Genomic DNA, 23,414 nt, shown 5'->3' with positions numbered 1-23,414 from the left:
CACTGCACTTCAGCCTGGTCAACAGAGTGGGACTCCAACTAAAAAAAAAAAAACTAACTCTGACTTCAAGGAATTGGAAAGAAAAAAAACACAGGCATGAAAAGTAAGCCAGAAATATAAAATAGCATATTATTAAAAGCCAAATGAGATTATAGAAAATAGAAAAGATATCCGAAAAGACAGCAATCTTCTGTGGGTAATAAACAAGACTATCTTATTGGACTTCAGATTTAAAACAGAAGGAATTAAAGGTAAAAAACACAAGTAGACTGATTTAAACTCAGAAGGGAAGTTCAAAACAGAGATAAACAATAGATAGTAAAAATTGCCAAGGTCAGATTTTAAAGCTTTCACCTTATCTTTGCTAAATATCAATTTCAATCACCATAAGATGAACTGGCAATAAGGAACTAAACTCTAGAGTAGAAGTGGAAATTGGAAATTCCTGGGCCAGGTGCACTGGCTCATGTCTGTAATCCCAACACTTTGGGAGGCAAAGATAGGAGGATCACTTGAGCCCATGAGTTTGAGACCAGCCTAGGCAACATAATGAGGCTTTGTTTCTTAAAAAAAAAAAAAAAAAAAAAAAAAAAAAATTAGCTGAGTGTGGTGGTGCGTGCCTGTGGTCCCAGCTGCTTGTAAAGCTGAGGCAGGAGGATCACTTGAGCCCAGGAGGTTGAGGCTGCAGTGAGCCATGATTACACCACTGCGCTCCAGCCTGGGTAACCGAGTAAAACCCTGCCTCATCGGGGAAAAAAAAAAGAACTAGTTGAGTGTGGTGGCTCATGCTTCTAATCCTAGCACTTTGCAAGACAAAGGCCGGTGGATCACTTGAGGTCAGAGGTTCAAGACCAGCCTAGCCAAAATGGTGAAACCCCATCTCTACTAAAATTACAAAAATTAGCCAGGCATAGCGGCACGCAGCTATTTGAGAAGCTGAGGCAGGAGAATCCCTTGAACCCAAGAGGCACAGATTGCAGTGACCAAGATCATGCCATTGCACTCCAGCCTGCGCATCAGAGTGGAACGGGGCAGGGGTAAGAACTCATTAAAAAAAACAAAATTTCAATTCCTAATGAAAATCTAACAGGACTATGGAGCAAAAAGACAATACATGAAAGACTAACATACATAACAAGGTGATAATAACATTGAGAGGATCTCATTCAATAAATGTGGTTTACATAAAATTAATGTAAGATGTTAATGAGCCAAATATTAGAGTGTTAAAATCAAGGATTGTTAAGACACAAAGTTGAGTTAGAATCCCAGATCCGATACCTGGTAGTTGTGTGAATTTGGGCAAGTTACTTTCTATTATACCAACTTAACTCACATTCAAAATGAGAATTGGGTTACTAACTCATAGTTAAAAATTAATGGAGATAACACATACAAAAAGATTAGCGCAGGCTAGGTGTGTTGGCTCATAAGTATAATCCTGGCATTTTGGGAGGCCAAGGCAGATTGATCACTTGAGCTCAGGAGTTCAATACTAGCCTGCACAACATGGCAAAACCCCATCTCTACAAAAAAATAACAATAAAAGTAACCAGGTGTGGTGGTGCACACCTGCGGTCCCAGCTACTTGAAGGGCTGAGGTGGGAGGACTGCTTGAGCCCAGGACGTGGAGCCTGCAGTGAGCTGAGATCATGCCACTGCACTCCAGTCTGTATGACAGAGCAAGACAATGTCTCAAAAAAAAAAAAAAAGAAAGAAAAAGAGAGAGAGAGAAGCAGTAAATGGAGGAAAAGCTTTTTTTCTGTCCTCCCTATAGTTTTCTGCCTAAATATAGAATATAAATTTTGCTTCACTGGCAATAACTCTATACTCTTACTGGGCCAGAGACAGCACCAGAGGAATCTGCAAACAAATCTTTCCTGTTCTTGGAAACCTAAATCACTTTCCTTTGTCCTGTCATTTCTCTATAAATTTATTGTTCTTTGTCAAAGATGCTATATAAGGGAATAAGCAGAGTTCTAAGCCACTGTTTTGAGTTAGTTTTTGTTGTTGTTGTTTTATTTTTTAAGATATAGTCTCACTCTGTTACCCAGGCTGGAGTGCAGTGGTATGATCTCGGTTCACTGCAACCTCTGCCTTTCAGGTGCAAGCAATTTTTCTGCCTCAGACTCCTGAGTTGGGATTACAGGTGTGCATCATGAAGCCCGGCTAATTTTTCTATTTTTAATACAGATGGGGTTTTGCCATTTTGACAGGGCTGGTCTCAGAATCCTGGCCTCAAGTGATCCACCTGACTCAGCCTCCCAAAGTGCTGGTATTACAGGTGTGAGCCACCGTGTCCAGTCCTTGAGTTACTTTTCATTGAGGTTTCTTGTGTGGTGTATGGCACGCATTAATAAACTTGTTTGCTTTTCTCTTGTAAACCTGTCTTTTGATATGAGAGTCCATTTCAACTAAGAACTAAGTGTGGAAGAGGTAAAGTTTAGCTTCCCCTACAATCTAATGGAGGCCAAAAGGAAAGACTGTTTCAATATGACACTACAGAGACTTAGAGGAGAAAGAAGCCTGAAAAAAGGCCATAAATTTTGTTGGTTAGAAGCTATTGATGATCTCTGAGTAGCAGCAGAGGGATGTGGAAAGAAAGGAAAAAGGAAACAGATTTTTTTGAGTATCAGGCAAGATGAAAGATCATATTCTTTCCTTGAGAAGCTAACAAAGAGACACAAAAAGTAAATTGTTATAATTGAGGGTGACAGGGGCTATGATATAATTGAGGGTGACTGCAGCTACAGAATGACATAAATGCACACAGAAGGGGTTTATGACAGACTGGGGTAGCCAAAAGATGTGGACTGGTGACTCCTGAGTTGAAGAGTCTAAAAGAGAACAAAAGAACTGGTTGAAGGAACTGGGGAAAGGAGAATGGTGAGAGAAAGCATGATATACTGGGAAATTGCAAGTGCAGTGTGTCTAGTTGTATGAGTAGTATACATTAAGGGTTAAGTGGCCAGGCACAAAAGAGAAAAAGTGGCCTGAAAGGATTTTACATACAAAGTAGATCATATTTTACTCAGGAAGCAATGGACAAATATTTTTGAGCAATACCATATAGTGGTTAAAACACCAATTGTGGAGCCAGAGTGATCCAATTCTGGCTTCAACAATGACTAGCTGACTTCGAACAAATTATTCAACCTCTTTTGCCTCAGTTCAGTAAACTATATAACCTCAGAGGGTTTACTGTGATGATAAAAATGAGCTATTAAATATGAAGTGCTTAAAAAGTTTCTCACACATAGCAAGTACTCTATACGATTTAGTTATTGAGCATAGCCATTACACGATTCCATCTATTTCAGTGTGATTACTCTGGTGGCAGTGTATTTAGGAAGCTATCTCAGTAATCCAAATGAGAAATGATAAGGGCATGCTGTTCGAAAATATAAGGACAGAAAATAGACTAAATAGACTCAAGAAATCCTTAGGATTTTGTAATTGATGAGATATAGAGATAAGAGGAAAGCTAAGTCCAAGAAGAAATTTCTGGTTTCTGGCTGGGGTAAATACAGAGATAATGGTGTCACCACCTAAGAAAAGAGGAAGGAGGAAAGAAAGCATGATCAGATTTAGACATACTACATTTTAGACATTTATGCTTATTCAAGTAGAGGTAGGCAAAAGCACTATAGATCTGGTGATGTGAAGGAAGAATATAGTTAAAGGCATATATCTGGGTGACAGTTACCAGTGTTTATGTACTCACTGGCCAGATGTCGGAGATTGTTAGTTGTCTCCCCAATATCTGTTCTCCCATTAGTCTTTGTAAAAGAACCTCTTCCAAATTTTTGGATGAGCATATGAACCTAGAATAGATTTCTTTTCTAGTCATCTTTGCAGCTAGGTGTTATCATGTGACCAGTTTTTTTTTTTTTTTTTTTTTTGAGATAGAGTCTTGCCCTGTCACCTACACTGGAGGGCAGTAGGTCAATCACACCTAACTGCAGCCATGACCTCCTGGATTCAAGTGATTCTCCCATCCTAGCCTCCCAAGGAGCTGAAACTACAGGTACATGCCACCATGTCCATCTTATTTTTAAATTTGTTTTAGAGACAGAGTCTCACTATGTTACCCAGGCTGGTCTTGAACTCCTGAGCTCAACCCATCCTCCCACCTTGGCCTCCCCAAGTGCTGGTATTACAGGCATGAGTCACTATGCCTGGGCCCATATGACTAAATTCTAACCAGTGGGATGTGAACAGAGTGAAGTATACAACTTCTGAATGGGTTCTCAAACAGAATAGATAGGCCTTCTCCTTTCTAATTAGCACTTTGGGAAGCTGAGGCAGGCGGATCACCTGAGGTCAGGAGTTCGACACCAGTCTGATCAACATAGTGAAACCCTGTCTTTACTAACTACTCGGAAGCCTGAGGCAGGAGAATCACTTGGACCCAGAAGGCAGAAGCTGCAGTAATCTGAGGCTGCACCATTTCACTCCAGCATAAGCGACAGAGGAAGACTCCATCTTATAAATAAATAAATAAATAAATAAATAAAAGAATTACTATTCCTGCTGGCTGGAATATGAAACTGGTAATAAATCATCTTATACCACATGGATGAAGGCCACATCCTAGGAATGGCAGAGAAGACAAAAGAAAAAAGCTATGTCTGAGGGTAACTGACAGAGCAGAGAAAAATCACACAAACTCATATTTTTACATGACAGAAAAATAATCTTTTATCTAGTTTAAGTCACTGTTATTTTGAGATTTCTCATAAGCAGCCAAACTTATAACCAATACTAAATTCCAAATGTACAGTGGGATATTATATATAATACTGTGACATATAGCAATAGCTTATCAGTAGAATGACGAAGCTTAAAAAGCTAGTTAATGACCCTTACAAACGCTGTGGCAAAACATGAGGTAAAATAGTATCTAGTGATATGCTAGCAAGCAGAGAGACATGCATTAATAGAACCTTTACTTTTAGGGGAAACAGTTGGAAAAGTTTAAGATTGCTGCTCCAAACTAGAACCACAGCAAAGAATAATCCCATATATACCCAAATCTCTGTTAATATTTTTAATATTATATATATATATATATATATATATATAACATTTTCATGGTAAAGACACATTTGTCACATGATTAGATAATGTGGCAAGTCACATCATTATATTTTTTTCAGGTAATAACTTTTCCAAATAAGTTTCTACTATTTCCAAATAAATTCTCTCTAAATAATATATTATACATTCTCCATCTTAGTAAAGACTGTAATCAATGTAATTTAATCTTTTATTGAGCAATTTATCTCATTATAAATATAAATTATCATATTCTAAAAATGTGTTTTCTAGTTTAAGTTTATTCTAATTAGTCTCTTTTTTTTTTTTCAAAGAACCCCAAATAAATTCAAAGTCCTTTATTATATACAGACAGTTCTAGTTGAATCCTTCAGTGCTTCCTCTATACTGGTGCCATGGCTATCTAATGAAACAGGAAGACATAAAGGTTGTTACAGGATACCAGGTAACTCTTTAATGTTATTTAGCCAAATCAATCGGCTCTGTAATTGAAATGCCTTCAAGCCTTTCCCTCATAGTTAAATTTAAAACTTCTGATGACTGTTTTCCTTGAAGCATATAGGAAATACTTTATTTCTAGGTTTGTTATTATTCTGATATTTCCAAAAGTTTAAGATATTCATGTATTTTATTATGTATTCCTATTTAGATTTTTAAATAAATAAAAAATCCATAATGATATAGGGCTTAACTCAATATTCTGAACATATAGTGGGTATGCAGTAAGTGCTTTTATCAATGACTCTGTCTAAGGTATAAATAGGACATTGTTCCATATTCCAATGATAACTGGTTACAACAAGGAGCTAAAAATACAAGAGTTAGGATCATGACTTAAGAATTTCTGAGCACTTAAATTTTGCTATCAAAAATTTTGTCAAAAATAAATGCTAAATACTAAAACCACATCTGGGAAGGAAGAAAAAGAGGCACAGTAGAAGTAGTCAAATGGCAAATAATTCCTCCTAAATACTACCTATAAGCCATTTCTTGCAGAAATTGAAATAAATACTGGTTGAGGGTGGGGGACAAGAAGAAACCCAAAAGCTATTCATTTATAATAAAGCACATAAATTCATTCAAACAAAAAGTAGACATTTAAGAATTGAAATTCTATTAAAACATGACTTCAAAATGTAATATTTTCATGTCTTTTGAAAAAAATAAGAAATCATATATTTTCTAGGTTTTTGAAACTTTTAATAATGCTCCAAAGTCAAAAATATATATTTTTACTATTATGTGCTCTACTAGTTTTTACTACATTTACCAATAACACATCTCAGGATTATTTCTTAAGGTTTTCCCCAGTCTTTCCCAACTTCAACTTCCCAGTATTCTGAAAGAATTGCTAAGACATGTTAACGCCTGGATATACAGAAAGAAGAAACTATAACAGAAATAGACTAAGAAGCAAAATACTTAGAGCAAGAACAGGCTTGCAGTCAGGTTCCTAAAATAGAAGCCCATTTTTGCTTCTCTATCTTTGTAACCTCAGACAAATTAACTTATTTAAACATCAATTTCTTTTCTATAAAATGGGCAACGGCACTCACCTCTTTAGGTCATTATAGTAACTAAACCAAATAATATACAGAAGTACTTAGTACAAAGCCCATGCTAACACCTCCAATGTTTTAAGCCAATATGAATAAGAAAGAAAACTTTGTTGAGGTGTGTATGAATTCTGTTGTTGTTGTTGTTTTCTTTTTTAGCCAGCTTCGAAAGACATTCAATAAATTTAGTTTTTAACCCGTAGAAGCTGAATTTGAGTTCATGGCACTCAATTCAAATTAGGCCACTGGATAATCCTTCATTACTCTCTGATAAAATATGATGCTTTCCACACAACTGTCACTAATTAAATATATCTGAGTTACTAACCTACAATTCACCATGACTTGAAAATTAATATAGCATATGTCTATTTCTACACGTGATTTGTTCTTATATTGTCAGCGGTGACCTCAAAAGCATCAATTTTCAATACTGATTTATAATGTCTTTTTTTTTTTTTTTTTTGAGATGGAGTCTCACTCTGTTGCCCAGGCTAGAGTGCAGTGGCATGATGGCGGCTAACTGGAATCTCTGCTTCCTGGGTTCAAGCAATTCTCCTGCCTCAGCCTCCCAGATAGCTAGGATTATAGGCACCCATGACCAGGTCCACTAATTTTATTGGTATGTTTAGTAGACATGGGTTTCACCATGTTAGCCAGGCTGGTCTCGAACTCCTGACCTCAAATGATCCAGCCACCTGAGCCTCACAAAGTGCTGGGATTACAGGTGTGAGGCACCACACACAGCTATAATATCTTTTAACACTTTAAATTTTTAAATCTAACTCACCATTAAAATGAGAATGTCTCTTGAATTTATTTGTAAGTTCTCTCCTCTTTGATCCCATAGTGTTTAACCTCACATTAAATAATAGAGTCAAACTTTATTTATTTATTTTTTTAGACAGTCTCACTCTGTCACCTAGGTTGGAGTAGAGTGGCACTATCTTGGCTCACTGCAACCTCCACCTCCCAGGCTCAAGCAATTCTGCCTCAGTCTCCCAAGTAGTTGAGATTACATTGTGCCGCCCACCACGCCCGGCTAATTTTTGTATTTTCAGTAGAGGCAGGGTTTTGCCATGTTGGCTAGGCTGGTATCGAACTCCTGACTTCAAGTGATCCTCCTGCCACCAGGGTGCCGGCCAAGTTAAACTTATATATAACCTTTTTAATTTTTTTTGAGACGGAGTGTTGCTCTGGCACCCAGGCTGGAATGCAATGACACGATCTCAGCAACCTCTGCCTCCTGGATTCAAACAATTCTCCTACCTCAGCCTCCTGAGTAGCTGGGACTACATGCGCGTGCTACCACGCCCAGCTAATTTGTTTTGTATTTTCAGTAGAGATGGGATTTCACTGTGTTAGCCAGGATGGTCTCGATCTCCTGAACTCCGGATCTGCCCGCCTCAGCCTCCCAAAGTGCTGGGATCACAGGTGTTAGCCATTGTGCCCGGTCATATATACCTTTCATAAAAAGCTTGTTATGCAGGCTTAAAAGAACTATACTCCTAAAATTGTAAACAAAATGCATACAAATATTTTTCTTCTATTTAATGCCCACTGTTGTATATATATAAACTGGTAACAGTTCCATGCTGCTTTCCAGGTGTTAAATTCTATGTCTGTGTCTAAGAGAAAAAACAACATACACCTACCGATATCTTTTTATAATTATAGCTATCAATTATATTATGTTGTTCTTGCATCCCATACGTTACCTAATTAAACCAAATCAAATTACACATATTAATAAATATCTGACAGAATTACTATATTTTCTTTAAATTTCTTCTAAAAAGATTTGTAATTGAACTCTGAAAAAATTCTCAAATGCAACTCTTCAATTCTTCCTAATCAAAAGTCCAAACCATTATGTAATGCCCTTGTTTGTACCTTTTGATCTTTGCTCATTTAAAGTCTATTTCATCAGAGACTAGGATTGCAATTCCTGTTTTTTTTTTGTTCTCCATTCACTTTGTAAATCTTCCTCCATCCCTTTATTTTGAGCCTATGTGTGTCCTTGCATGTGAGATGGATTTCCCGACTATAGCACACCTAAGGGTTTTGACTTTTTATACAATTTGCCAGTCTGTGTCATTTGATTGAGGCATTTAGCCCATTTACGTTTAAGGTTAACATTGTTATGTGTGAATTTGATCCCGCCATTTTAATTCTAGCTGGTGGTTTTGCCCGTCAATTGACACAGTTTCTTCACTGTGTCAATGCTCTTTACCATTTGGTATGTTTTTGGTGTGGCTGGTACTGGTTGTTCCTTTCTATGCTTAGTGCTACTTTCAAAAGCTCTTGTAAGGCAGGCCTGGTGGTGACAAACAGAAATCATAACAAATAGTATCTCAGACAACAGTGCAATCAAATTAGAACTCAGGATTTGGAAACAAACTCTAAATCGCAAAACTTCACGGAAACTGAACAACTGGCTCTTGAATGTTGACTGGATAAATAATGAAATGAAGGCAGAAATAAAGATATTCTTCAAAACCAATGAGAATCAATACACAATGTACCAGAATCTCTGGGACACATTTAAAGCAGTGTCTAGAGGGAAATTTATGGCAATAAAAGCCCACATGAGAAGGAAGGAAAGATCTAAAATCGACACCCTATCATCAAAATTGAAAGAGCTAGAGGAGCAAGATAAAAAAAACTCAAAGGCTAGCAGAAGACAAGAAATAACTAAGATCAGAGCAGAACTGAAGGAGATAGAAACACAAAAAACCCTTCAAAAAATCAATAAATCCTGGAGCTGGTTTTTTGAAAAGATCAATGAAATAGACCACTAGCCAGATTAATAAAAAAGAAAAGAGAGAAGAATCAAATAGATGCAATAAAAACGATAAAGAAGATATCACCACCATTCCACAGAAATACAAACTACCATCAACTCGATGCACGTAAACCAGTAAACCAGAAGGAAATGGATAAATTCCTGGACACTTGCACCCTCCCAAGCCTAAACCAGGAAGAAGTTGAAACGCTGAACAGACCAATAACAAGGTCTGAAGTTGAGGCAGCAATTAACAGCCTACCAACCAAAAAGGGCCCAGGGCCAGATGGGTTCGCAACCAAATTCTACAAAGAGGAGCTAGTACCGCTCCTTCTGAAACTATTCCAAACAATCCAAAAAGAGGTAATCCTTCTCAAATCATTTTATGCGACTAATATCATTCTGATACCAAAACCCAGAAAAGACTCAACAAAAAAAGAAAACTTCAGGCCAATATCCATGATGAACATAGATGCAAAAATATTCAATAAAATACAGGCAAACAGTTTGCAACAGCACATCAAAAAGCTTATCCATCATGATCAAGTAGGCTTCATCCCGAGGATGCAAGGCTCCTTCAACGTATGCAAGTCCTTAAATGTAATCCACCACGTAAACAGAACCAAAGACAAAAACCACGTGATTATATCAATAGATGCAGAGAAGGCCTTCAACAAAATTCAACAGTCCTTTATCCTAAAAACTTTCAATAAACTAGATATCGATGGAACGTATTGCAAAATAATAAAGCTATTTGGGACAAACCCACAGCCAGTATCACACTGAATGGGCAAAAACTGGAAGGATTCCTTTAGAAATCTGGCACTAGACAAGGATGCCCTCTCTCACCACTCCTATGCAATATAGTATTGGAAGTTTTAGCCAGAGCAAATACACAAGAAAAAGAAATAAAGGGCATTCAGTTAGGAAAGGAGGAAGTCAAATTGTCTCTATTTGCAGATGACATGATTGTAAATTTAGAAGACCCCATCATGTCAGCCCCAAAACTCCTTAAACTGATAAGCAACTTCAGCAAAGTCTCAGGACACCAAACCAATGTGCAGAAATCACAAGCATTCCTATACACCAATAACAGACTTAAAGAGAGTCAAATCAAGAACCAATTGCCATTCACAATTGCTACAAAGAGAATACCTAGGACTACAACTAACAAAGGATGTAAAGGACCTCTTCAAGGAGAACTACAAACCACTGCTCAAGAAAATAAGAGAGGACACAAACAGATGGAAAAACATTCCACGCTCACGTTTAGGAAGAATCAATATTGTAAAAATGCCCTACTGCCCAAAGTAATTTACAGATTCAATGCTATCCTGATCAAGCTACCAATGACCCTCTTCACAGAACTGGAAAAAACCACCTTAAACTTCATATGGAACCAAAAGAGAGCCCGCATAGCCAAGACAATCCCAAGCAAAAAGAACAAAGCTGGAGGCATCACTACCTGACTTCAAACAATACCACAAGGCTACAGTAATCAAAACAGCATGGTACTGGTACCAAAACAGAGATATAGACCAATGGAACAGAACAGAGGCCTCAGAGGCAATGCCACACATCTACAACCATCTGATATTTGACAAACCTCACAAACACAAGCAATGGGGAAAGGATTTCCTGTTTAATAAATGATGTTGGGAAAACTGGCTAGCCATGTGCAGAAAGCAGAAACTGGACCCCTTCCTGACACCTTACATTAAAATTAACTACAGATGGATTAAAGACTTAAACGTCTTTAATAATAAGCCCTAACACCATAAAAGCCCTAGAATAAAACCTGGGCAAAACCATTCAGGACATAGGCATAGGCAAGGACTTCATAACTAAAACACCAAAAGCATTGGCAACAAAAGCCAAAATAGACAAATGGGATCTAATTAACCTCCAGAGCTTCCGTACAGCAAAAGAAACAATCAGAGTAAACCAGCAACCAAGAGAATGGGAAAAAATTTTTGCAATCTACTCATCTGACAAAGGACTAATATCCAGAATCTACAAAGAACTAAAACAGATTTACAAGAAAAAAACAGACAAACAACCCCATTCAAAAGTGGGCAAAGGATATGAACAGACATTTTTCAAAAGAAGACATATTTGAGGCCAAGAAACATGAAAAAATGCTCATCATCACTGGCCATTAGAGAAATGCAAATCAAAACCACATTGACATACCACCTCACACCAGTTAGAATGGCGATCACTAAAAAATCTGGAGACAACAGATACTGGAGAGGATGTGGAGAAATAGGAACACTTTTACATTGTTGGTGGGAGTGTAAATTAGTTCAATTATTATGGAAGACAGTGTTGCGATTTCTCAAGGATCTAGAAATAGAAATTCCATTTGACCCAGCAATCCCATTACTGGGTATATATATCCAAAGGATTATAAATCCTTCTTTAATAAAGACATATGCACACATATGTTCATTACGGCACTATTTACAACAGCAAAGACCTGGAACCAACCAAAATGCCCAGCGATGATAGACTGGACAGGGAAAATGTGGCACATCTACAGCATGGACTATTATGCAGCCATAAAAAATGATGAGTTTGTGTCCTTTGTAGGGACATGGATGAATCTGAAAACCATCAATCTCAGCAAAACGACGCAAGAACAGAAAAACACCGCATGTTCTCACTCATAGGTGGGTGTTGAACTATGAGAACACATGGACACAGGGAGGGGAGCATCACACACTGGGGTCTGTTGGGAAGGAATAGGGGAGGAACAGTGTGGGGTATGGAAGCTGGGGAGGGATAACATGGGAAGAAATGCCAGAGATGGGTGACGGGAGGATGGAGGCAGCAAACCACACTGCCATGTATATACCTATGCAAAAATCCTGCATGATCTGCACATGTACCCCAGAACCTAAAGTGCAATAAAAATAAATAAATAAATAAATAAGCTGTAAAATGACCAATCTAATAAATATACTCCCACTATTGATCTATGTCCTTCAATAAACAGATTGCAGCTCTGGACAAAGAAAAAAAAAGTCTACACAACATATAACAAGGCACATTTTCTTTATTCTAAAATTATTAAAAATATAATCTTAAAAGGATTACTGTGCTGACAACAACACAATCATCATTCTTAGTAATTCTTAAATAAGTGACTTAAGTCAGGTTGAAAAATAATAGAGCAATTTTTAAAAATAAATAATATTAGTATAAAAACATCCCTTCTATACTCAGGACAAAGGCATGTGCACCTGCTCATACCATTTTTATTTACTATTATACTGGTGTTACTTTCCAGTGCAGTAATGTAAGAAAAGCAAATAAAAGGAATACTGGTAAGAAAAAAGTAGAACTATCTTTATTATCTGATGACATGAGCATTTGTAGAAAATCCTAAGTAATATACAAAAGACTAGAGAATAGGCAGGGTGTGGGGCTCACACCTGTAATCTCAGCACCTTGGGAGGCCGAGATGGGTAGATCACCTGAGGTCAGGAGTTCTAGACCCCAACGTGGAGAAACCCTGTCTCTACTAAACATACAAAAACTAGCCAGGTGTGGTGGTGAGGGCCTATAATCTCAGCTACTCTGGAGGCTGAGGCAGGAGAATCATTTGAACCTGGGAGGCAGAGTTGCAGTGAGCAGAGATCATGCCACTGCACTCCAGCCTAGGGGATAGAATGAGACTCTATCTCCAAAAAAATTTAAAAAATAAAATAAAAAGACTATGAAATATATAAACACAGAAATATGAAAATCCTTTGGGAGGCCGAGGCGGGCAGATCACCGAGGTCAGGGCTTCGAGACTAGCATGGCTAACATGGTGAAACCCTATTTCTACTAAAAATATAAAAAACTAGCCAGGCGTGACGGCACATGCCTGTAATCCCAGCTACTTGGGAGGCTGAGGCAGGAGAATCGTTTGAACCCAAGAGGCAGAGGTTGCAGTGAGCCAAGATCACGCCATTGCACTCCAGCTTGGGCAACAAGAGTGAGACTCTGTCTCAACAAACACAAAAAAATGACATTATAACACAAAAAGTATATACATAGATATATATACACACAAATCACATTTTGGCTAGGCGCGGTGGCTCATGCCTATAATTCCAGCACTTTGGGAGGCCAAGGCGGGCAGAACACAAGGTCAGGAGTTCGAGACCAGTCTGGCCAACATAGTGAGCACACGGTGAAACTCATCTCTACTAAAAATATAAAAATTAGCCAGGGTAGCCCCAGCTACTTGAGAGGCTGTGGCAGAATTTCTTGAAACTGGGAAGCAGAGGTTGCAGTGAGATGAGACCACGCCATTGCACTCCAACCTGGGTGACAGAGTAAGACTCTATCACACACACACAAAAAAAAATGGCATTATTTCTATATATGAAAAACAAACAACTGGGAAATAAAATTTAAGGATAATCTTTTATGACAGCCTCAAAAATATTAAAAATTTACAAGATAAATGTAATAAAATGTGTACGATTTGTACACTGAACACTTCTGAGAGAAATTATAGAGAACCTAAATAAATGAAGAGATACACCATGTTCATCAAACAGAAGATTCAATACTATTAAGATATAAAGTCTCCCCAAATTGATCTGTAGATTCAACACCATCCCTATACAAATCTCAGCAGGCAATACAGTGGAAGATGAACAGACTTCTCAAAAAATGATGTTGGAGCAACTAGGCATCCAAGACAAAAATAAATCAATAAACCTTTGACCTAAACCTCTTAACTTTCCACAAAATTAATTAAAAATGGTCATTTCTTTGAATGTAAAATATAAAGACATAAAACTTTTCACAAAGACACAGGAGAATATCTTAGGAACCTGGGGCTAGGCAAAAAGTTATCAGATTTGGCATGTGACGTAAGATAAAAATTGATCAACTGAACATCATCAAAATGATAAACTTTTTTTCAGTGAAAGCCCAGTTTGAGAACATGAAAAGACAAGCTATGGAGTGAGAGGAAATATTTGCAAAACACCAATCTGATGAAGAACTAACATCTGGAATATATAAAGAACTTTGGACCAGGTATAATGGCTCATGCCTATAATCCCAGCACTTTGGGAAGCTAAGGTGAGGCCTTGTCTCTACAAAAAAACAAAACAAACAAAAAAAGTTAACTGGGCATGGTGATGCATGCCTGTAATCTCAGCTACTTAGGAGGCTGAGGTGGGAGGATTGTTTGAGCCGAGAAGTCAATGTTGCAGGGAGCCACAATCGTGCCACTGCACTCCAGTCTAAGCCAAACAGTGAGACCCTGCCTCAAAAACAACTGAAAACTCAATAGTAATGAAAAAAAGAAAATCCGATTAGAAAAAGAACAAAAGGTATGAATAGACATGCTACAGAAGAGGAGATACAGATAACAAGCACGTGAAGAGATGGCCATTCAACATTATTAGCCATTAGGAAAATGCAATTAAATCAAAATGAGATAGCATTAAACATTATCAGAATGAGTAAAATAGAAAATAATGACAATACCAAAAGCTGGCAAGGATACAGAAAAACTGGATCATTCATACACTGCTAATGGGAATGTAAAATGAAGAACACTTTGGCAGTCTCTTACAAAACTAAACATTCAACTACCTACCATATGACATAGCAGCTGTACTCTTGGGCATTTATCCCAGATAAATGAAGACTTATATTACATTCTAGTTTATTGCAGCTTAATTAATCATGGCCCAAACAACCCAGATGTTCTTCAACATGTGAACAGTTAAACAAACTGTGGTACACTAATACCATAGAGTACTGCTCAGCAATAAAAAGAAGAAAATATTGATACATACAACTTAGATAAATCACCAGGGAATTATGCTAAGTGAAAAAATAAATGCTAAGTGGTAAAAAAAAAAAAATAAAGTCAATTTCAAAAGGCTAAGTACTATACGATTCCATTTATACAATATCCTTGAAATTGCAACATTAAAGAAATGGAAGAACAGATTAGTGGTTGCCAGGCATAAGGAACAGAGAGAGGTTAAGGGGGCAGCAGATGTGCCTATTAAAGAGGAACATGACAGATCCTATGGTGGTAGACGTCTTCTGTGTCTTGCCTGCAAATGCCAATATTCTGGCTGTGATATTCTTCTACACTTTGGCAAGATGTTACCATTGGGGGAAATTGGGTGAGGCATACATGGAATCTCTGTATGATTTCATAAAACTGTATGTGAGTTTACAATTATCTCAAAATACAAAGCTTAATTTAAAAAAATCCAAACAGGTTTTATGTTGAAACTGATTTATCTACAGATTCATCATTATCCTAATCAAAATCCTACCACATTTATCTTTTGTAGAAACTGACAAATTGAATTTAAATATTAATCAACTATAACGTTAAAACTCCTATGGTTCATATAGGGAGTGTTTCCTTTAATTTCTGATTAGAAGTTGAGAGTTTAATTATTTAATTTAATTAATATCAATTTGTTCCAATATCTAGCTATCTGGTATTAAACTATGTTTTAATTTCAACTTACAAAACTATAGCTGCTTAAAATGCTACTTAAAGACCTCTTTATTCAAGTACATCTGTTTACAATCTCTGCCCTTAAGAAATCAAGTTACCTTTCATAAGTTTAAATGTACATAAATCAGACCAGAAGAAATAACTGGCAAACAGTCCATGAAATGGCATACTCTAAAGTCTTGTTTCCATATACTCATCCCAAATTAGTTTGTTGCCCAAATTAAACAAAAGTGGCAATAACCACCAACACAACAAAATTATTTTTTTCAAAAGAACTCTAATAAAATTTAAATCACAATATAAGTCCAAAGAGATGGGCTTTTGTCTGGTCAACAATGGGAGAAGACGGTAGCCACGTCAAAGACTGAGCTCAGCATTCCCGCTATTAATTCACCTCCGTTTCTATTTCCTGAGTGCATCTTGACCTATATTTCCTACTGACGAAGAGATCAGTAAATAGCAGCAGGCTTCTGGAAAATTTAAGTCTGGTGAAGCTTTATCCCAAAGTCAGAAGAAAAATAAGGAGCACAAATGAGATGTGGCAGGAAGGGTACAGGATAACACTAAAATGGCATGATCACAATTTGAACTTAAACATTTTACATAATGTATTCAACTAAACTACAGCTGATTTACCCAATATTAAAATGTTTTACTTTCTAAATATTAAAATGTTTTACTGACACACATAGTATTACTATGAATTAGTTGAAACCTGGCATACTATCCTGGAAAGTTTAACCATCACTAAGACATAGAATCCGGGACAATGTTTAGAGAAAGGACTAAACATTCTAGGAATTCCAGCCTCCTTGCAGAAGCCTTGAACCTTTTTATAACTGTGACTCACAATTTATGTTATAATCCAGCACTCAAACATACACATGTTTATACAACACATATACTCTTGAAGCTATTGTTTCATGAAGTAGTAATGACTCTCATAATGTGCAATGTGCTCTGATTTTTCTCCATCTATGTTTTTGTAGGGGGGGGTGATAAAATCTCACTGTGTCACCCAGGCTGGAGTACAGTGGCAGTGGCACAATCATAGCTCACTGCAGCCTCAGGCTCCTGGGCTCAAGTGATCCTCCTGCTTCAGCTTCCCAAGTAGTTGAACCTACAGGCTCATGCCACTGTGCCCAGCTAATTTATTATTATTATTATTTGTAGAGGCAGGGTCTTGCTTTGTTGCCCAGGCTGATTTCAACCTCCTGGACTCAAGCAATCCTCCCATCTTGGCCTCCCAAAGTGCTGGGATTCCAGGTGTGAGCCACTGTGCCTGGCTTACCACTTTATTTAGATACTCATTTTGTTAAGTATTGCCAACAACTGAAGGGGAAAAAGAAAAAGGAAAAAGTAGTTATGGACCACTAAATTAATTTCTTATAACCGACTAAAGGATGCCTATATTGCAGTATGAAAAACGGTGCTATACAAATGGCAGTAAAATGTTAACATCTGGGAAATTTTTGGGGAGGGATGGAGTTTTGCTGTTGTTGCCCAGGCTGGAGTGCAACGGCAGGATCTTGGCTCACTGCAACCTCTGCCTCCCAGGTTCAGGCTATTCTCCTGCCTCAGCCTCTCAAGTAGCTGGGATTACAGGCATGCGCCGCCACACCCAGCTACTTTTGTATTTTTAGAGACGGGGTTTCTCCATGTTGGTCAGGCTGTTCTTGAACTCCTGACCTCAGATGATCTGCCTGCCTCGGCCTCCCAAAGTGCTGGGATTGCAGGCGTGAGCAACCTCGCCTGGCCCATATGGGAAATCTTCATGAAGGGTGTCCAAGTATTCTTTGTATGACTCTAGTATTTCTTTTTGGAAATCTAAAATTATACAAATAAAAAATAAATTTATGAATGCATCTAATTTACTTCACAGAGGAGGAGGACTGTAGATGCAGTTACCATGTCTCATCTTTTATTTCCTCATTTCTCCTCCCCTTTCCTTACTGTCACACAGTTCTTTGCATATAGCATGGTTTCAGTATGCTGAACAAGAAGTATATGAGAAGGTTTAAGTCAGAGAGGACACCATAAAGTAGGTGGATCTTTAGCTGGGCCTTCAAAGCAGCAGATTTTGATTAGTAAAGCAGAAGGAATATCAGCAAAGGGGCATGAATTAAAAATTAACATTAGGGCTGGGCACAGTGGCTCACACCTGTAATCCCAGCACTTTGGGAGGCTGAGGTCAGCCTGCCCAACATGGTAAAACCCCATCTCTACTAAAAATACAAAAATTAGCCAGCCCTGGAGGCACAGTCTATAGGCAGCTACCTGGTGGGGCTAAGGCAGGAAAATCACTTGAACCCAGGAGGGAGAGATTGCAGGGAGCCGAGATTGAGCTACTGCCCTCCAGCCTGGGCAACACAGTGAGAATCCATCTCAAAAAAAAAAAAAAAAAAAAAAAAAAAAAAAAAAAAAAAAAAAAAAAAGAAAGAAAGAAAGAAAGAAAGAAAAAATTTAACACTAGGTTTCATGCTTTTAATCTATTTATTATTTACTTTATAATTAAAGTACAGATTCACCAAAAAATCCCAAAGATCATTTTTTTCTTTTTCTTCTTCTTCATAATGACGTCAATAAAATGAAAAATCACAGAAAAAGGTAACACATGGTAAACAAAAGCTGTGAGTATATAAACTTACTGAGTGCCACAAGACTGCCATTATCCTGTCTCTTCTTATAAAGCTACAAATTAGGAGAAGTAAAAATTATACCTCAAAATTCTGTTCCATTATGTTTCCACCTTTACTCAAACTCTCCATGATGGCCTTATTTCGAAGAATGTCCTCTTCACTGAGATGTTCTCTTCTTTTCCTTGATTCTAAAACAAGTCCATTCACCAGATAAAAGTCTGCCAAAAAGTTTCCTACTCTTTCCTAAAACAAAACCAAATATTTAAAAATAAAATGTTTAGGTTAAAAAAAGTGTCAAGGTAATATATTTTTCTATAAATATGTAACATGTAAGTGAAAACAAACATCGCTTTGCTACTTGAAATTATCAAATTATCTTATATTTTCTACGTATATACAACATATACACCTCAGTTATTCAATATGTTAAAAAAATACACAAAAGCATACATTTCAAATCAGTAAAGGAAAATTTAAAACATACAAAAACATATTGTAGTTAATTTGCAAATGATTTTAAATAAAATTGCCACATAGTATTTCTTTAGATCCTACTTCCAAGTAGCACAAAGCTATCTCAAAACTATTAAGCTAGCAGGTAAATATCATGAGTAACAAGGAGGGGTCAGGGATAACACTGTTCCCATTTTATAGACAGAAAAAAGTAGAATAAAAAGAAATAAATAGTCCAAGTCACATAAGAATCTCTAGCACAACCAGAATGAATGCCCTGTTCAAATTCTCTATGTTCTAATAGGACCAAACTTCAAGTTCCAGCTGCTTGTTTTCAACAAAGGAAAGAGTAGCCTTTCTCACCAATACAATGAAAGTGTTTTAGGGAAACTCAAGTGGTATAAAGGACATCAAGAAAAGTCATGACTTCCTTTCAATAAAGTCCTCTTAATCCTTCAACATTAACTTTTACCTTTTTCAGACCCACAGGTATTCAGAGTTTGAAATACCTTACTTCAAAAAAAGAAAGAAAGAAAAGATAAATAATTTATTGAAAACTAGCTTCCCATTTCTATCTGCATGCAAATCACATGGTCTCCACCCTGCTGCTGTTTTCTGACATTCCAAAACCACATGTTCAGAGTTGTGTTCCAGTCCATCTTGCAAAAAAGAAAAAAAAAAAAAAAAGAAAAAAAAAAGGAAAGCATTCTGCACTTGTTTCTACCTACAAAATGGGAACCATAAGCATTACTGACTCCCTCCTTACCTGTCAAAGATTTAAGAAGATCACCTAGATGCTTCAAGAGCTTTGAGCTGCTTAGCAGTAGTACTAGATGATTAGTAGTTTCAATTTATATCTTCTCTTGAAGTGATCCATCTAATGCTGCCCAGAAGAACAGAGTACAAACAAATAAGACTTTAAAGCCAACAAATGGACTGCAATGTAGCACCTCACAACTGAGAATGCCATTAGGCTGAGAGGAAAATCGGTGAGCCTACACTTCATAACAGAATTAATCTGTGGCTGGGAAATAATCAGGTGGTAATTACCAGTTTTTGAAACCTTATAATAAAAAAAGACTTAGTAAATGTAAATTATTATATCAACAAAATGTTAAGTGTGTATTCCCCATTATCCAGCTACTTAATTTCTTGCTACCTATAATAGGCAATGCAAAGGCATGTAAAAGGGTGATAAATGCATCATTTATAATGGCAGAAAACCGGACACAAATGTGTCTATTCACTTAAATGTCCAAAACAAGACTGAATAAGTTACAGTATATCCATCATATAGAATATGATACAATTGCTAAAAAGAATGAACTAGAACTACATGTACTGGTAAGAGAAGACTTCTAAGATGCACTAAACAATGAGGGAAAAATGCTAGTTGCAAAACAATAGATATAATATAACAACACTTTATGAAAAAGTAAACATCAACAACAAAAGGCTACCTATTATTATGAGTACATATTTATGTATAAAGAACATAAAAAAAGGTCTGGAGGGTATAAAAACTGGTAACATTCTGCAAGGGGATGTGGGATTGTGGGCAGTGGCCAAGGAGGGCGTTTTAGCTTTATGTATAAAGATGTAAGATAATTTTATGTGTCAGTGTGGCTAGGCTATGGTGCCAGGTGTTTGGTCAAACACATCTAGATGTTGCTGTGAAGGTATTTTTTAAATTTGATTAATAATCAGTGAACTTAAAGTAGAGCTAATTACCCTGCATGATGTGGGTGGGACTAATCTAATCAGTTTGAAAACCTTAAGAGCAAAAACTAATGTTTTCAGGGGAAAAAAAGCAATTCTGCCTCAAAACTGCAACACAGAAACTCTGCTTGAGTTTCTAGCCTGCAGATTTCTTTCTCTCTTTTTTTTTTTTGAACACGGGTTTGCTTTGTCACGCAGGCTGGAGTGCAGTGCTGTGATCACTCACTATGGCCTCAACCTTCTGGGCTCAAGTAATTGTCTCACCTCATCCTTTCAAGCAGCTGGGACTAAAGGCTTGTGCCACTTTGGCCATCTAATTTTTAAACTTTTTGTAGAGTTAGGGTGTCGGTATGTTGCCCAGGAGGCCAAGCCTGAATGTTGCTAACTCAAAAGCACAATATCCACTCTTTCCTAAATTTCCAGCCTGCTAGATTGCTCTACATTTCAGAATTGCCAACTCCTACAATTTCATGAACCACTCCTGAAAATAAATCGATATCTTCCTCCTCCTTCTTCTCTCCTCCTTACTCTCTCTTTCTTCTCTCTCCTCTCCCCTTCTCTCTCTCTATTGGTTTTGTTTCTCAGAGAACCCTAGCAAGGCTTTTTTTTTTTTAATTTCTCCAGTGAGGGTATATTCATTTCACTGTGTATAATAAAAAAAAAATACAATTTTTAGAAGTCAATCCTGACCCTTACTTGATGTGCTTATTTATTGCTGAATTTAAAATTTTATAAAAATACTTCTTCATATAGCTCATTCCAATTTTTTTTTTTTTGAGTGCAGTCTCGCTATGTCCCTGGCTGTAATGCAGTGATGTGTTCTCGGCTCACTGCAACCTCCGCCTCCCGGATTCAAGCAATTCTCCTGCCTCATCCTTCCAAGTAGCTGGGATTGAAGGCGAATGCCACCATGCCTGGGTAATTTCTGTCTTTTTAGCAGAGGCAGGGTTTCACCATGTTGGCCAGGCTGGTCTTGAACTCCTGAACTTGTGATCTACCAGCCTCAGCCTCCCAAAGTGCTGGGATTACATGAGTGAGTCACAGTGCCCAGCATCAAAATTTTTTGAATATAGATTTGAATAGACTTATACAACCTCTTACTGACAGACACAATGGAAATTATGGAAATAATTTATACTAACAGGGAAACTTCCACTGAGATTTGATTTAACATTTCTACAGTGTTGCAGAAATGTAAGGTTATTTAATCTTAGTCATGTGCACAGAATACAAGAAATAAATGGTACGTAAATGAGAAGCCTAAAGTGGGGAGAAAAACGGGTTCAGGTAAATAGATTCAAGTTTATCCCTTTTGTAGTCTTCTTACGGAACAAAGTGATAGAAATATAATGGGATCACGTGAAAACATTGTTTCCTGTATAATAAACAAGGCAGCTAGCAATGAGTCCTTCCTGACACAGAATTCAAATGAGCTCAGCTTTCTTTCCTGAATTCTCCAAGGACATATTCTGACTCTAACCATCCATTATAATTCCCTCTCTGGATTCGAGAAAAAGAGAAAAAAAAACTACTTGGAGACAATTCTGTAAGCTACTACTTGCATTTCTATGACATTATTTGGAAACATTAAATACCAAACAATGATTACAGTTTAAAAATCTAGATATACACATACTGTTTTATCTTCCCGAAAAAGCCATCCTGTCTGGGCACGCGTGAAAGAAATTGATTTTGTTGATAAAGTTGCAGAGTAAATATCACTGCTCATTAAAATATCAACCTCTTCTTCTGTTTCCATCTCTGATTCCTGGGATGGGAGCAAAAGTTAAATATAAAAATCTAGGTTTCTCAAAAGTTCTTAGTGCTACATATGAAAATATCAACAATTATAATGTTACCAATTTTTAAAGACAAAAAGGACAGTTTCTAAATAATGTGAGGTGCTACTTACTCTAAAAAGAATTAGATGTTTAAATTGTACACATTAATATCTTCTCTAAGTTAGCATTATGACTAATTATGCATCCATAAAATCAGGACACATGAAATATAGTACTTTTACACTGCTAAAGGTATATATGGAAGCAGTGCTACATTACCCATTACAGAGCTATATAGTCTGTTGAGGAATTTTTAAAAACCACTTTAAGAATTAAGTTGACAGACCTGAGAAAAATGTCCAGATAAAGGATACTTTTCTTTCAATACAGATGAATCTTACTTTAGTTCTTTATAATGCAAAGACCCACTACTGTCATTTGAGCCTTTCTTTCCCAGTAAGTTTTAAGTGGAATAAAGAAAGGAAGGAGAGAACAGAAGGGAAGGATAGGAGGAAGGGAAGCAGCAGAGAGGGAAGGAAGGAAAAGAAGTAAGAAGGAATCTTTTCTATATGCCTTATAAAATAGAAAGGAATCCATAAATATCAACCCCATGATTTCTAATCTTAAGGAGTAGCCTTGCTTCAGGTTTTATCCTGTAAATATTTCCTAGTGCTGGTATATAAAACTGAGCAATAATTATTTTTTATATGAGAAAAAAGGAAAGTTATGTGCTTGATTCTGGGACAGAAGACTACGTAATCAAGTACAGAAGAGAATTTAAGCAGGTATAAGATGAGATTCTATTCCATAATAGGCCAAGAGAAATACCATCACTAATATTTAAGACACTATAAGGAAGAAAAAAGGCAAAACCTAGAGTTGTCTGGAGAATAATAACTGTCCATAGGGTTTGCAAGAGTTACA

The 23,414-nt window shown here is 37.0% G+C and overlaps 1 protein-coding gene across 3 annotated transcripts in view; it reads right to left on the bottom strand.

The window, feature by feature from the left end:
* Positions 1 to 23,414, bottom strand: part of ANKRD13C (ankyrin repeat domain 13C) — a 101,683-nt gene that overhangs the window by 17,812 nt on the left and 60,457 nt on the right. For 2 of the 3 annotated variants that reach the window (XM_032296620.1, XM_032296623.1), the window contains exons 8-9: positions 22,346 to 22,477; positions 18,619 to 18,780 (exon numbers count right to left, since the gene is read on the bottom strand). In XM_032296620.1, coding sequence (XP_032152511.1) covers positions 18,619 to 18,780; positions 22,346 to 22,477 — 294 coding nt within the window. The remainder of the gene's footprint in view (positions 1 to 18,618; positions 18,781 to 22,345; positions 22,478 to 23,414) is intronic. The other variant, XM_032296622.1, reaches the window with a different exon arrangement.

Source organism: Sapajus apella, unplaced genomic scaffold (assembly GCF_009761245.1).
Source record: "Sapajus apella isolate SASKATOON/1434 unplaced genomic scaffold, GSC_monkey_1.0 scaffold36, whole genome shotgun sequence".
Lineage (NCBI taxonomy): Eukaryota > Metazoa > Chordata > Mammalia > Primates > Cebidae > Sapajus > Sapajus apella.
The sequence above is the reverse complement of the archived record's forward strand: the minus strand, read 5'-3'. Positions and strand labels throughout refer to the sequence as shown.